A 15,964-nucleotide genomic window follows, 5' to 3' on the forward strand; every position below is an offset into this window, starting at 1 on the left:
GAGAACAATGTGGACATGATTGAGACTCCTCTCCGATCAATAACTAATAGCGGGACCTGGAGATCCATAATAGCTCCCACATATTCAACGATGACTTTGTGATCGAAAGAACCATTCACATACGATACCAATTTCCTTTGTCACGCGATATTTTACTTATCCGAAGTTTGATCGTCGGTATCTCCATACCTAGTTCAACCTCGTTACCGATAAGTACTCTTTACTCGTACCGTGATATGATATCCCTTGTGAACCGGTCACATGCTTGCAAGCTAATTAGATATCATTCCACCGAGAGGGCCCAGAGTATATCTATCGGTCATCGGGATGGACAAATCCCACTCTTGATCCATATGCCTCAACTCATACTTTCCGAATACTTAATCCCATGTTTATAACCACCCATTTACGCAGTGGCATTTGATGTAATCAAAGTACCCTTCCGGTATAAGTGATTTACATGATCTCATGGTTAAAGGATTAAGTTACTATGTATCGAAAGCTTATAGCAAGTTAAACTAAATGACTTGATCTTATGATACGCTTATTTGGGTGTATGTCCATTATATCATTCACCCAATGACATAACCTTGTTATTAACAACATACAATGTTCATGATCACGAAACCATGTTCATCTATTAATCAACAAGCTAATTATACAAGAGGCTTACTAGGGACTCTTTGTTGTTTACATAACACACATGTATCAATGTTTCGGTTAATACAATTATAGCATGGGATGTAAACATTTATAATGAACACTAAGATATAACAATAACTAATTTATTATTGCCTCTTGGGCATATCTCCAATAGTCTCCCACTTGCACTAGAGTCAATAATCTAGTTTACATTTGTAAAGATAAAACACCTTGGCCTTCTGGTGCTTATCATGTTCTGCTCACGGGAGAGGTTTCAGTCAACGGATCTGACACGCTCAGAAACGTATGTATTTTGCAATTCATTTGCGTCTCAACGCATCACTCATTTTCCAAATAAGTTGGCATTAATCATATATGTTAAGTCTTATGGTGGAACCTTAATTCCGCGGTCTAAAATATGTCACTAATATTGTCACACACAATATAGCTTCAAAGTTCTGACACTATCGGAACTACACCAAGTTCTCAAAGAACTCCTCGACTTAAACATCCTCAGTCATTGTCAAAACAATGACATATTTTGCCTTCGTTTGTAAAATCCGTCACAATATTTAGAACTCATCTAAATCTAGCATAGACATCTTCTAGGTCATTGTGCTACCTTTCAAAAAATACTTAGCCTAATTGAGATTGAAATTTTATTTTTATATGTGACCAAACTAATATCGGTGCAACACCTTACAGCGATTTGTTTTTCATTACCCATACAAAACTATATATATATATCCTTGGTTCTTCTAAAGCACTCAGGGATATTCTTACTGTTGTCCAATGATCATTACATGAATCATTCCGGTATATGCTCATAACACTTTAGAGCACAGGACATCTGATTGTCTACATATTATTCGTGATCTAAAATCACTCATGTATTTTTACTCATTAAGTGTCAAATACACTCAAGTCTTGTTAAACCTTCACATGGAAAAGAACATCTTCTTAATATTTTTATATTGAACTACTTCAATATTCATTCTATGTACTTTGACTTTAACTTATTATGTGTTTCAATCTATCTTCATAGATCTTGACACTAAATATGTTTCAGTCAATATCCTTTCATCGAAGTTAATTCTCAATGAAACCTTCTAATCATATCAATTACACGATTACATTATTTATAATCAAAGATATGTCATCTACATAAAGTATTATAAATATGTCTTAGCGCTCCCACTTAATTTCTTGCAAATGCAAGCATCTTCATCGTTTCTGATGAAATCAAAACTCTTTGATTATTTCATCCGTTGAAGATTCCAACTCCGTGATACTTACTTCATCCAGTGAAGTTTGTATACCTATCTAGTATTCCACGGACTAGCAAAACTTTCGGTTTGTATCTAGTATACATCCTTCATACACACTTCTGGTAAGGAATGTATTTCTGCCATCCTACTATCATATCTCATAAAAGAAATATGTAGCGATTACTAGTATAATCCATATATACTATAAGCATCGCTACGGAAGATTTAATCTTATCATAGTCAACTCTTTGAACTTTGTCGTAAACAACTTTTCGATAAGTCGAGCTTTTTCAAGGATATTCCATCCAAGTCCATCAATTTTATAGGTATTTTCACTTTCAGAAAAGTATTCACTGTCTTGGATTTCATGGCACTTAGCCATTTTAATGGAGTCAGGGCCCATCATAACTTCTTTGTATTTAGTTGATTTATCATTGTTCAAAAACAGTCATTTGTCCACAAATCATTTATTTGATCACAAAATAAACCACATCTACAAGGTTCAATAAGTACTTTGATCTCCATGACTATAACACTTTGTAGACATGGGAGCCATGATCTTCGTAGCTGCTTCCGGAACCATTTCCGATGCTGTGCTACTCTGATCATCATGCTCAGGTTCATGAACCTTATCAAGTTCCATTGTCCTCCCACTCAAATACTTCTCTAGAAACAATTTCTTGGAAATAAGTAAGAAACATCGACAAACACTTTTGTCTTTGACTCCATAGTGGAAAGAATTCCCAATCAATTCTCTGGGATAACCAACAAAGACATTCATCCGATTTTGGTTGTAAACTCATTTACTTATGCTATGCATACCAAAATTTAAGAAATGACTATTAGGGTTTATACCCATGCCATAACTTGTATGGTGTCATTTCAATGGATCATGATGATGCTCTATTCAGTGTAAAAGCGGTAGTCTCTAAAGCATAATCCACAAAAAATATAATGATGTTATTTTATTCATCTTTAACCCAACAAGGTTTGGATACGTCTCTCGGATACTCCATCATCATTATGATACTCCAAGAAACGTGAGTTGTAGAACAATTTCATAACTCTCTTAGATGTTCGCTAAAACTCGTAATTCAAATATTTCCACCATGATCCAATCATAGATATTTGACTTTTCTATTACGATGATTTCCTCTTCATGCTGAAATTTATTTGAATCCATTCAAATGTTTCAAACTTCTTCCTTATCGAATATATCCACATATATATACTCAATTCATTGTTGGAAGTTTTCATGAAGTAGAAGAATCTCCCGCACACAACTATGCCTAGTGAACCACATACATCATCATGTATGTTTCCACTAAGTTAGTTGCCTGTTCAACTCTTGGCCTATGAACGGTATTTAAGTCATTCTCTTTAGAAGAGATTTGCAAGCGCCAAATGATTCAACAAATCCATTTGCATGGAGTTCCTTCATGCGTTCCTTTCTAACATGATCTAACTGGCGGTTCCACTAATGAGTGGAATTCACATCATTTGCCTTATGGCATTTTAGCGTCAGTGTTATGTATGTGTGCTTCACCATATATAAAGACTTATAATAACTTATCCATCAAACATGAAATACTGTCAAAATTTGAACAACTTATTGTTTTCATTTGACCAGAACAAAACAACAATTATAAAATTCTTTATTATAAATCTGAAGGGCTAGGTAGAATGCCAACGACGAACACAATAACACTTTATTTTGTTCCAGACGTGCATTCCTACCATATTTCTTGTCAGTCACTTAGACCATTGTATTCTTGTATTGCGTTGTTTTGTATGACACCTCATACCAACCAATATGGTACAAATACCCAAGAATTTCATTGTGTGACCAAACCAAGAATACATTCATAACATGTATATCATCTATATACACCTGAGCTAGACTTTCTAGTCTTTTCTTTCTTTTTGCCAAAATATTTTGTAGTTTCTCTTTTAGCTTTCCTCATTCTCAGAAAACACTTCAACATCAATAAATTCTAGGTTTGTTGGTCAAACACCAATAACCTTGAGGTTCTTACCTTCAAGTTGATCGTCACATGACAAGTGTTCCGGATTTAACTATTAGTAACCTTTTAATGTGATGAACAATTTCACTCATAATTTTATCCATCAAATCATGACGACTTTCCGAGACCATGTCTGTACATGCTAGGCTCCTAAAGTTTAACCTTAGTATTCGTATGTGCAAATATGGCTTGCACCCGTTGTATGCACTCGTAGAATCTATAACACCCGATCATCACGTGATGCTTCGAAACGACGAGTCTTAGTAACGGTGCATACTAAGGACGATCATTTCATGGATATGCGAATACTGTTAGTGCCCAACTAGTTGGAGGATCGAGACGCCTAGAGTCTTCAACCTTCGTACATTCCCATAAAACTTATGAGTTTATGTAGTCTCACTAGATTATATTCTATCATCTTGCAATAAGGTCTTAGATATCACATATATCTCATACCTCGCTTATTTTTGAAAACAAAATTTCCAGCTCCTTACTTTTCAAACGGATTTGAACTTCAAGTTTCACGGAGACAAGATGATTTTAGGTACTAATTGAAACCATTGTTCTTTGAATCAGCAATGTGAGGTTTACTAAAAGTTTGCAATATGACTCAATCATATCTTGATTCTTTAACAATACGGTACCAGTCCGTAAAGTTACTTGTTAGACTTAACAGCATTTCTATCTCAATTACAAGACTAGCGCATGGTAGAAAACGGATGCCAATTCTACAAATTTAATTCAAAATACTATTCAGACTATGTTCATGATAATTAGTTCATGTTTTAATCTAATTACTAATAAACTCCCACTTAATACAACATCCCTCATAGTTGTTAAGTGGTACACGATCCATATCCACTACACCAAAACCGATCATCACGTGAGATGATGTAGCTTCAATGGTGAACATCAACATGTTGATCATATCATCCATATGACTCGTGTTCAACCTTTCGGTTTCTTTTGTTCCGAGGTCATGTCTGTACATGCTAGGCTCGTCAAGCAAACCAAAGTATTTCCGCGTGTGCAACATGGCTTACACCCGTTGTATGTGAACGTAGAATCTATCACATCTGATCATCACGAGATGCTTCAAAACGACGAACTGTAGCAACGGTTCATACGAGGGGAGAACACTTTATTATCTTGATATTAATGTGAGGGATCATCTTATAATGCTACCGTCGCGATCTAAGCAAGATAAGATGCATAAAGGATTAACATCACATGCAATTCATATGTGATATGATATGGCCCTTTAGTCTTTGCGCTTTTGATCTTCATCTCCAAAACACGGACATGATCTCCATCATCAACGGGCATGATCTCCATCATCATCGGCGTAGCGTCAAGGTCCATGGCGCCGTCTTCATGGTTGTTCACCGTGTGTAGCAACTATTACAACTAATTTGAAATAATACTACAACATGAAATATAAAGACAACCATAAGGCTCCTGCCGGTTGCCACAATACAATAATGATCATCTCATACATATTCATCATCACATCATGGCCATATCACATCACCAAACCCTGCAAAAACAAGATAGACGCCTCTAATTTGGTTTGCATATTTTACGTGGTTTAGGGTTTTCGAGTAGGATCCAATCTATCTACGAACATGAACCACAACGGTGATACTAGTGTTGTCAATAGAAAGAGTAGATTGAATCTTCACTATGGCGAGAGAGACAGACACCCGCAAAGCCACTTATGCAATACAAGTTGCATGTCGAGCGTGGAGCAAGTCTCATGAACGCGGTCATGTAAAGTTAGCCCGGGCCGCTTCATCCCACCATCCCGCAAGATGCAAAGTACACATAACTAAAGACAAAAAAGCATAAACGCCAACAAAACCATTGTGTTCTACTCGTGCAACAAATCTATGCATAGACACGACTCTGATACCACTGTTGGGATTCGTAGCATAGAAAACAAAAAATTTCCTACCGCAAGAACGAACAACAAGCCAAGATCTAATCTAGTAGATGGTAGCAACGAGGTGAAGATCAACATACCCTCGAAGATCGCTAAGCGTTAATGAGATACATCTCGTGGTGGATGTAGACGATCACTTGCCGCTTTCAAAAGCGCGTAGAAGATCTTGACGGTGCCACAATCGGGCAGCACATCCGCACTCGGTCACACGTACGGTGTTGATGACGACGTCCTTCTCCCCGTTCCAGCGGGCAGCGGATGTAGTAGATCCTCCTCGGAATCCCGCCAGCACGACGGCGTGGTGACGGTGGTGGTGGAGATCTCCGGCAGGGCTTCGCCTAAGCGCTGTGGGAGAAGATGGAAGAGGAGAGAGGCTAGGGTTTGGGAGAGAGAGGGGGTGGCTAGGGGCGCCGGCCAGGGGGGCCTTTGGTGGTGCGGCCAGGTCTAGGCTGCCCCCTCCCTCTCCTCCTCATTATATAGGTGGAATCCCCTAAGGCTTTGCCCAAAAGTTCGAATAAGACCCCAATTCAAAACTCCCATATGGACGAAACCTAGAGGGACAGGGACTCTCTCTTTCCCCCCTTGCTTGGCCGGCCAAGGAGGTGGAGTTCACCATGGACTCCACCCTCCCACTTGGTTGGCAAGTTAGGCTTGGTGGAGTCCAACCGGGAATCCACCTTCCATAGTGATTTCTTCCAGAAGGTTCTAGAACATTCTAGCGCCTTCCATAAATGCACCGGATCATTTCCAAACTTGCAAAGTGACTTCCTATATATGAATCTTATTCTCCGGACCATTCCGGAACTCCTCGTGATGTCCTGGATCCCATCCGAGACTCCGAACAATATTCGAACTCCATTCCATATTCCATATCTACTTAAAACGACATCAAACCTTAAGTGTGTCACCCTACGGTTCGAGAACTATGTGGACATGATTGAGACTCCTCAACGTAGAACTTCTGATGCCGTAAATTGTGTATGGAAACTTGTTCGAAATTGTATATGGTCATCCGAGATTGAATATATATTGATTATTCCTCTTGAATTCTTCTTGGTTCTAATTTCAAACTTGTTTGAAATTGTACATTCATATGCATGTATATACTAGCGTAGAATATGTGTACTGAAACTTTTTCAAAATTAAAATAAAATATAAAAAAATAAAACAATACAAATTAAAAAGAAACCAGATTTAGGGGGGGGGGGGGCTAAACCCTAAACCTCCGGAGGCCTTTAGTCGCGGTTGGTCAGGCGAACCACGACTAAAGGTCCTCCGCCCCGACGGACGGCTGGCGCCCACGTGGACGGGCCTTTAGTCGTGGTTCGTAAGCAACCGCGACTAAAGGGGGGCATTTAGTCCCGCATATTTAATCCCGGTTGCGCAACCGGAATTAATGGCAGTTGCGAACCGGGATTAAAGGCCCTTTTTCTACCAGTGAACAGGAGAGCCAGCCACACAAAGAGGCTCTTAATTGCGTTTACGTTGTGTCTTGCCTTTGCTACCTTATTTTTTCTAGGCTCTGCTGAAATTCCTCCTCACACACCATGATTATTTTTTGGCTTGGGCAAGCCTCCACATCGCCAGCAACGCACATAAAAACCCTAAACCTCCGGAGGCCTTTAGTCGCGGTTGGTCAGGCGAACCACGACTAAAGGTCCTCCGCCCCGACGGACGGCTGGCGCCCACGTGGACGGGCCTTTAGTCGTGGTTCGTAAGCAACCGCGACTAAAGGGGGCATTTAGTCCCGCATATTTAATCCCGGTTGCGCAACCGGAATTAATGGCAGTTGCGAACCGGGATTAAAGGCCCTTTTTCTACCAGTGAACAGGAGAGCCAGCCACACAAAGAGGCTCTTAATTGCGTTTACGTTGTGTCTTGCCTTTGCTACCTTATTTTTTCTAGGCTCTGCTGAAATTCCTCCTCACACACCATGATTATTTTTTGGCTTGGGCAAGCCTCCACATCGCCAGCAACGCACATAAAAGCTCTGATGAGTGCGATCCATTCCGAATGCATCTCACTAAACATGGTTGCAGTGTACAGTAATTAGTTTTACGTCTAAATGAAATGTAATTTTAGATCCTAATGAAAGGGAAGGTACAACTTAAATGAAATGGGCAAACTTAATTTTAGCATCGACTCTGATTAACTTTTCTGCCGCTGAAAGGTGTACCTAACCTGGTAAAGTATTGTGCCACACCTTACCTATAGACTCCAGCTACTGTAAAAGAAAAAAGAGTGCCGCGCGTTCACTTTCCTGATGTAGTTATTCCTGAGGATTTTACGTGCCGCCAAACTACGATCGCAATGTTTAGGCGTGTGGATCGGTGTTTATAACATGCGTTGTTGTAGTGGAAGTCAGGAAATGTGATGCAGCCGAAAGAAGCGATGTGGACTTTTTGCTAGGGTTTCCACCGGGTCCATAGCTCATGCAACCGAAAGCCGAGATGGCCCCGACATCACAAACGGCTAGGACCAACCGCATGCATCTCTGTGCCCTTGCCAGTATGGATGTAATTTGAATGAGGTGCGGGTCGTGTTGCCGAGAAATACAAAACCTCCGTCTCCTCTCGAGGTTCGTTGGTGGCGACAATGATTGGCACCAACTTGTCATTGTCTGCACCGGCGAGGTTAACACGCGATGAGGATCGCACACGGTCTTGACTTCCTTGAGTGCTTCGCTACCAGAACCTCGATGTTGGCATTTGGAAGCCAATATCCTTCCAAAAATCCTAGAGAAACTCATCTCCAATCTTTTCTTCCACTTCGACGCCGTTGTCCAACCTCCTTCCTTCCTCGCCGGCAAGAACCCTCATCACAACCTTCTCTGCAATGCATGACGAGTTGCCCACCCCGTATCCACTTCACCTCCCAGGAGATAGGGGAACCGAGATCCAAAAGAGGAGGATAACGTGGTTATGGACTAAAAAGCACCGGCTACAAGAAGCTAGGGCAAAGGTGAAACACCGCCTTCACATCTCGTTCCTCGTTCGTTCGCACACTTAAAATGATTTAAACGAGCTAACTTTCTATTAGGGTCTCATGCATGTTAAAGATGATTTCTTCCAGAGAGGTTATTTCAAAATAGGTAATGGAACATCTGTTAGGTTCTGGGAGGATGTGTGGTTGGGGGATACGCCATTATCCCATCAATATCCTGCACTTTATAATATTGTTCAACATAAAAATGTGTTAGTATCGACTGTGCTTGCTACTAATCCTATGAATATTTCTTTTAGAAGAGGTTTGAATGACAATAAGTGGATACAATGGTTACATCTATGCCAACGTTTAATTACAATTGATTTAACAACTGAACCTGATAAGTTTATTTGGAAGCTTACGGATTCGGGCATTTTTTCGGTCAAGTCTATGTACCTTGATTGGATGAATGGCCATACTATTTATCTTCGCAAGTACCTATGGAAGTTAAAGATTCCTTTGAAAATTAAAAATTTTATGTGGTTCCTTAGTAATAAAGTGCTATTAACTAAGGATAATTTGGCGAAACGGAAGTGGAAAGGATGCCAAAAATGCTGTTTCTGTGATTCCATGGAAACTGTTAATCATTTGTTTCTCGATTGCCCTTTTGCGAAGATAATATGGCGTATGATGTACCTTACTTATAATATTCCTCCACCAGCTAATACTACTAATATGTTCGGTAGATGGCTGAATGGGGTGAGGAAAGAGGACAAACAGAGAATTAGAATGGGTGTCTCAGCTATTTGTTGGGCTATTTGGAGAACTAGAAATGATATCATCTTTAACAAACAAAGTGGAACTAATTTTTTGCAGGTTATCCGGCGAGCTGCCCATTCAATTCAACAATGGGTTTTACTCCTCCCGAGTGGAGCAGCGGGAGGATATGGTTATTGGATGCAACCGGATGCTAGTGGTTGCGCAGGACTTCTTTTTCCAGGCTACTGGGTGGCGGCATCTTAATAGAATAGCAAATGCATAGCTTTTCTGTTTGCCATATTTTCAGTTGGTTGATTCTTGTATCGACCTTAGCTATTCCGTGGTTGTAATAATGATGTTGAATTGGTTGTGACTGGATATTTTTATTAATAAAACAAGCCGTGTGCATCTTATTGATGCAGAGGCTGGGGCTATGCTCCTTTTTCGAAAAAAAAGATAAAAAAATGCCGAAAATAATCTCATCTTCTGACAAATTTAACTGTTGGCTACTCCAACTTTGCACAGCGTGTCGAGAAGATATGGTGCCGGGCATGCTCATGCTGACAGCCTGACACTACCCGTTCCACCTCTCAGCAAAACAGAATCAACTTGGGTTTAACAAGAAAGACAAGTGCATGTGCATTACCATCATGAAAGGACAGGAAAAGCAATACAGATCGATTCCCTCAAAAGAATTATTCCTTGAAACAGACAGCTGATAAGAATAATTTCTTAGCAAGACTGGCTCTCTCAATCATACCTCTACACAGGTGCCGGCTGACAAATCCATTCTTCCATGTTCCATCTATCTCGGGTGTCTCGTTCATCTAGGCGCATTGTGGTATGTATCTCTCACATTATATTCAGACCTTCAATTTCCTTTTAAATGCCAAACTCCCATATATTTGTACAAATATCTTCTGCGTCTATTTTTTTCTGGCGTTTTTAGGGGCCTTTTATAACTTTATATAGGAATTGTATTTTTCAAATTAAAACTCTAACTAGTGACATGGATCGTTCTTTATGTTTCAGTGACATCAAAGTAGCATAACCAGCCAGATAAGATCAAATCAGGTCCCGAAGCAACAATTTTCTTGAGGAGTCCCTATCAGATTAATAGTTTCATAAGCTGAGGCTGCAATTGTAACCAGCCGTGTGCAAATGTGACGCTGGTGCCTCTATCACCTCGATCCCGTATATTCATCTTGGTTATAAGCAAATGGAGATGATAGATGATCGGAGAAGAACTAGGACAGTTTTGCACCATGTAGATGCCGTTTTTATGGTGAGTTCTCCATATCTCACTGTTGTAGTACAATCTTTGAAGTTTGCAATAAGCTCAGGATATGCGGAATATGAAATAATGTTTAACTTAGGGAAATGTGAACGCTATTTTTGTAGATAAGGAACCTAGATTATTAGTGCCACATTTAAATTATTTTAGCCTTCACTCATGTACTTCTTAGGCCAGTAAAATAAGATTATGTGTACATTAGCATTATATTCTACTTATAACCCTAGTTAATTGTTTGTTTCAAATAAATTTAGTTGTTTTTATTTTTGGGTTAGCAATGCAGATTATTAGTGCTACACCGAGGGGATTGAATTTCAGCTGTACCTTTTAGGATTTAATGATGTATTTCAGGGATTGAATTAGAGCATAATGGAGGAGGAGCTTCCGAGGCTGTTGGTGGACCTTAGGAATGAATGGGCAGTGCAAAGTCTGGTCCTTTTTAGCTTCGCACTGCAAGTATTTCTGCTCATGTTCGCTTGGATCCGTCGGCACAGCGTGTCTACTTTCGCAAGGTTGCTCCTGTGGCTGGCTTACCAGCTGGCCGACTCTACAGCACTCTTCACTCTTGGGCACCTTTCAATTAGCAGCAAGCTGCCGGAGCACCAGCTGGTGGCGTTCTGGGCCCCATTCCTGCTGGTGCATCTCGGCGGGCAGGACACCATCAGCGCCTACTCCTTCGAGGACAACCGGCTGTGGTTGCGGCACCTTGAGACTCTTGTCTTGCAGGTGTTGGCAGCTGCCTATGTCCTCTACAAGTATATGCCCAGCAGCGAGACGTTGGTCATAGCTGCCGCCGTCTTGATTTTTGTTGTCGGTATTCTCAAGTATGGGGAGAGGATCTGGGCGCTGAGATGCGCCAGCTTTGACAACATGTGGAGCTCTTTTGACCAGTCGGATGCCAGCGCTCGTGAAAGCCAAAGTGACATCCTTCTCCGCCAAGTACTGGAAAGAAGGTTCTTCATGAGAGAGGACGCGGAGGTGATTCTGATGGGAGCTCACGGCATGTTCGATGTATGCAAGGGACTATTCATCGGCATCCGGACAGAGCGTTCCAAGTATATGAGCGACGTCTTGCGGTCCTTCCAAATGTATGGCCGCCTGGACAAGTTGATGGAGATGGAGCTATCCCTCATGTATGACATCGTCTACACAAAGGCCAGCGTGATCCACACATGGTATGGATGGCGCATCCGTATCATTTCACTGATTGCCACGGTTGCTGCCTGCTGTCTGTTTCAGCTCAGCAACAAGCATGGCCACGACAAGAAAGACGTGGCCATCACCTACGTCTTGTTGGTTGGGGCCTTGATCCTGGAGGTGATATCCATGGCGAGGGCGCTCATGTCCACCTGGACACGTGTCCTGTTGAACCAAAAGAACTGGCCCCGGCTCTACTACGAGCTTCAGTCTGTCCGGCACCTTCTTAGGGCTACAAGGCATAGGAGGTGGTCAGGTTATCTAGGGCAGTTCAACTTATTCCAATCTGTCGCCCATGACGCAGTGAAGCCGATGACTGGCATGTCGACGGCAAGGTTTCTGGGTCTGGAGCTCTTGGTGGAGCAATGGTGGGACGAACTGCACCACTCTCAGTCCACCGAGCTTTCAGAGTCTATCAAGGAGATGGTCCTGAGAGAGATACTTGAGATGGGAAATCGTCGTGAGGACATTGGCTCAAAGCCGGGTCTGGAGACACTAGAACGTTTGTTGCTGGACGAGTGTGTCAGCTGGAGCATCCGAGACATGGAGTTTGAGGACAGCATTATGGCCTGGCATATCGCTAGCGAGATCTGCATGTTCAATGACCACAGCAACAAGGCAAGTCTGCTAGATGCGATCAGGGTGCTCTCCAACTACATGATGTTTCTCCTTGTGCTACGACCCTACATGCTGCCCGGACCTGTCCGGCGCAGCCGCTACGTCCATCTCCGTGACGAGCTGCATGGGGTGATGCAGATTGCGACAGGAGACTCGGCCGAAGAGCGACGTAGGTGGGCACTTCGGAAGGGGTTATCTGCTCATATGAATTCCTTAGATCCTCCTGCACATTACGACACCGGAGTAAGACTTGGCGATGTGCTCTGCCGCCGACACGACAGGCTGGACGTGATCTTCAAAGTGTGGGTAGAGATGTTGTGCTATGTGGCCAACCACTGCAGTAGAGAGTCCCACGCCAGGCAGCTCAGCTGTGGTGGTGAACTCGTTACCATAGTGTGGCTTATGGCAAGGCATGCCAACTTGTCTTAAGATTCTTGTAAAGTCATAAGCCACCATAGTGTGGCTTGTGGGCTTAGCTAGCACAATTTTACAATATGATTATTTATTCGTAAGATAAGCAAGATGATTGATTTAACTTTATGCTATAAAATAAAAAAATAAAGTTCTCCACATGGTTTCCGTCTCCACATGTATTCTTAAATATTGTAAAACGGTTGGTATATGAATGTGAATACCATACAATACATAGAGGACGAATTTGGTCGATGACATCCAGTGTCACACGCAGAAGCAACACATCATCGCCGACGAGCCTGGGCTGTAGCCATCAAGACCCGGTGAGATTGGCGTGGGGTTGCTGGATTGGTCCTTTGTGGGATTTTCGCATCCCCAATGACCTAACCTAGTGAGATGTTGTGGATGCCATGGATGTGATTTGAGATTCTGGATCCCGATTTGGTGGCAAGTGTGTGCTTATCATGTGATCTGTCTTTTTCTGTATTGTAACTTCTTTCCACTAATTAGCGTGCATGTGTAGCACACGTATAGATTAATTAATACAAATCGATAACAAGTAGACCATAAACTTCTCAATTTGTCACCATTTATCATTGTATGCCCCCTCTCTTATCTCGGTCTCTGCTCTCTATTCTAGATTATGCTTTTGTGTCTACACTAATCTTATTCTTCTCTTTGTTGTATCGATCAAATTCATCTCGTCTGTAATTCAAAACTTATCACTACATCAATTTCACTAAAACTGAAAAAGGCACCATTCAAAGTCCAGACGATTGTGCAGTCTATAATTTTCAGAATTCTTGAATATTACCACGTGATAAGTGTGGTATGCAACCAAAAAAGAATTCTTGAATATTAAGTTGTTAACAATACCACCCATTACAAATATCATGGTATATTTTGGCATTTTAATTTATAACATGTTTAATCCCTAGTTAATATATGAAAATATTGCAGCCATTTCACATAGTAAGTATGGCTCTTCGCATTGCACGTCTGAACTAATACAATATACAATTGTGATGACCTATAAACCATATCACTAATAGGTTTGATGTGCCCTACAATTCAAAATGTACTTGAAATAAGTCCAAAACCGCATCTTTTTTGATCCATTTATTTTGCAATGTGCTTAAGAAAATTAGGATTTTTAATCATAGTATGACTAATAAATGTTTCCCATTTTATAAATGATACAAAGTTCACCGGAAATGGTGAATGGAACCTGGGTACGCGCGCACCCGTTTACGAAAAGTTCAAAATAATGCTATTTAAAAGTTTCAAAAAAATGTGAAGTAAATTTTGCATGTATATACTATGTTGATACTTACTCGTGTGTGTTTTCACGGAAAAATACCAATGTATGTGACCTACACAAAAATGACAAAATGCAAATTCCTATTCATGTGAATAGTACAAATTCCTGTTCACTATTCTCATTTGGATTTTGTCATTTTTATGCAGACCACACACAATGGTATTTTTTCGTGAAAACTTACACGAGTAAGTATCTTTACTACTATTATAAACGCCAAAACGACCGTGGTACGTCGCTGATTTCATCGAACAGATGGGCCTGGTGGCCTGAAAAAAAGACGCCCAAACCCGCACGCACAACTCTTCCAGGTCTTCCCCTCACGCTCCGCCGGAAAACAGCACGCGCGTGTTGTTCCTCTTCCAATCCCCCTCACAGCCTCGCCTCACTCCTATCTCCTCTGAGCGCCGCTCGTGATCTGGCCCCGCCCTCGTCTTGCTCCGGCGCGCTGCGGCCCTACCAGACCGCCGCCAGACCCTTCCCGTCGTCTCTCTCCGTGTGAGAGTGAAGGAGCCGCGAGAGGGACGAATAACAGGGACGCGGAGGGCGAATAGCACATGGAATTCCACTTCTGCAGCGCGGGCCTTCCAATCCTTGCCTTCTTCCTCCTCCTTTGGCTCCATGGCGGTGGTGGACGCGAGGGAAAGACGACGAGGGAGCAGCACGGCCAGCTGGGGCGACCGCCCGAGCCATCGTGGAGGCGCGCCGCGGCCGGTCGTGTCCGATTGGCTGTTGCGTGGAGACGGTCGGACGGAGGCTGTCGGGAGAAGGAGAGCTGCTTCGGCTTCTGCTTGTGGCTGTCGATGCGGTGGCGGAAGACAACGTGGAGGCTGGGAAGTGCTGGTTGGGGATGAGGAGGAGGCCTGGGAATAGGAGGCGAGCGTGGGGGTCGTCTTCCCGTCATTCCATCGTTGAACAGGCTGCTGCTGATGGCCTCATCTCTGGCCTGGCCGGCTGGCCGAACGTGTCCACCAGAAAATAACTGCAGCGAAGCAGCTCTCAAGCCTGAACCCAAAGCAATTTCTGAAATAACTGCAGCTAAGCAGCTCTCAAGCCTGAACCCAAAGCAATTTATATCTTTGGAAATTGGACTCGCACTTTTACACGCGATTTTACAATAACTGAAATATATTCAGGTGTTTCAAATTTATGAAAAAAGAAAGGGAGAAAGTAAAGGTGCTAGATTTGCCACAGTTACCTAATCACACTCATAGGTCGCTCAAACAAGTGATTATAACTGCACGGAAATAGTGCGACAAATTGATGAGTCTGTAGTGCAGTCTTATGAGTAGGAGGGAGATGTGCACAACTTATTCTTTTTACAGCAACTCGGCTAAAAAGTCAAATAATAAAGGGGCCAACCTATATGTTATGATTCATCATAATTTTAATGAAATGTTCTTCCGATCCATAATAGCTATCGCGAATTCAAGGTACAAAGTGAGTACGATGATGGTCTCTACTGCCATCTTTTGATTGAGCAAGATTTATTTGCATTTTTATACATTTTAGTATAGAATTTTTTTAGAATGCACTTTAATATACCTACTGGGTACGGTAAAA

At 41.9% G+C, this 15,964-nt stretch overlaps 1 protein-coding gene across 1 annotated transcript; it reads left to right on the forward strand.

The window, feature by feature from the left end:
• Positions 1–11,223: 11,223 nt before the first annotated feature.
• LOC124695252 lies at positions 11,224–13,098 on the forward strand. Its single transcript, XM_047228121.1, has one exon. It carries the CDS (start codon positions 11,224–11,226, stop codon positions 13,096–13,098), a length of 1,875 nt encoding a protein of 624 aa, XP_047084077.1.
• The last annotated feature ends 2,866 nt before the right edge of the window (positions 13,099–15,964 follow it).

Source organism: Lolium rigidum, chromosome 3 (assembly GCF_022539505.1).
Source record: "Lolium rigidum isolate FL_2022 chromosome 3, APGP_CSIRO_Lrig_0.1, whole genome shotgun sequence".
Taxonomy (NCBI): domain Eukaryota; kingdom Viridiplantae; phylum Streptophyta; class Magnoliopsida; order Poales; family Poaceae; genus Lolium; species Lolium rigidum.

Bases quoted from the DNA above. Each gene is read 5' to 3' on its own strand.
- LOC124695252 (XM_047228121.1), top strand. From the start codon at position 11,224: ATGGAGGAGGAGCTTCCGAGGCTGTTGGTGGACCTTAGGAATGAATGG.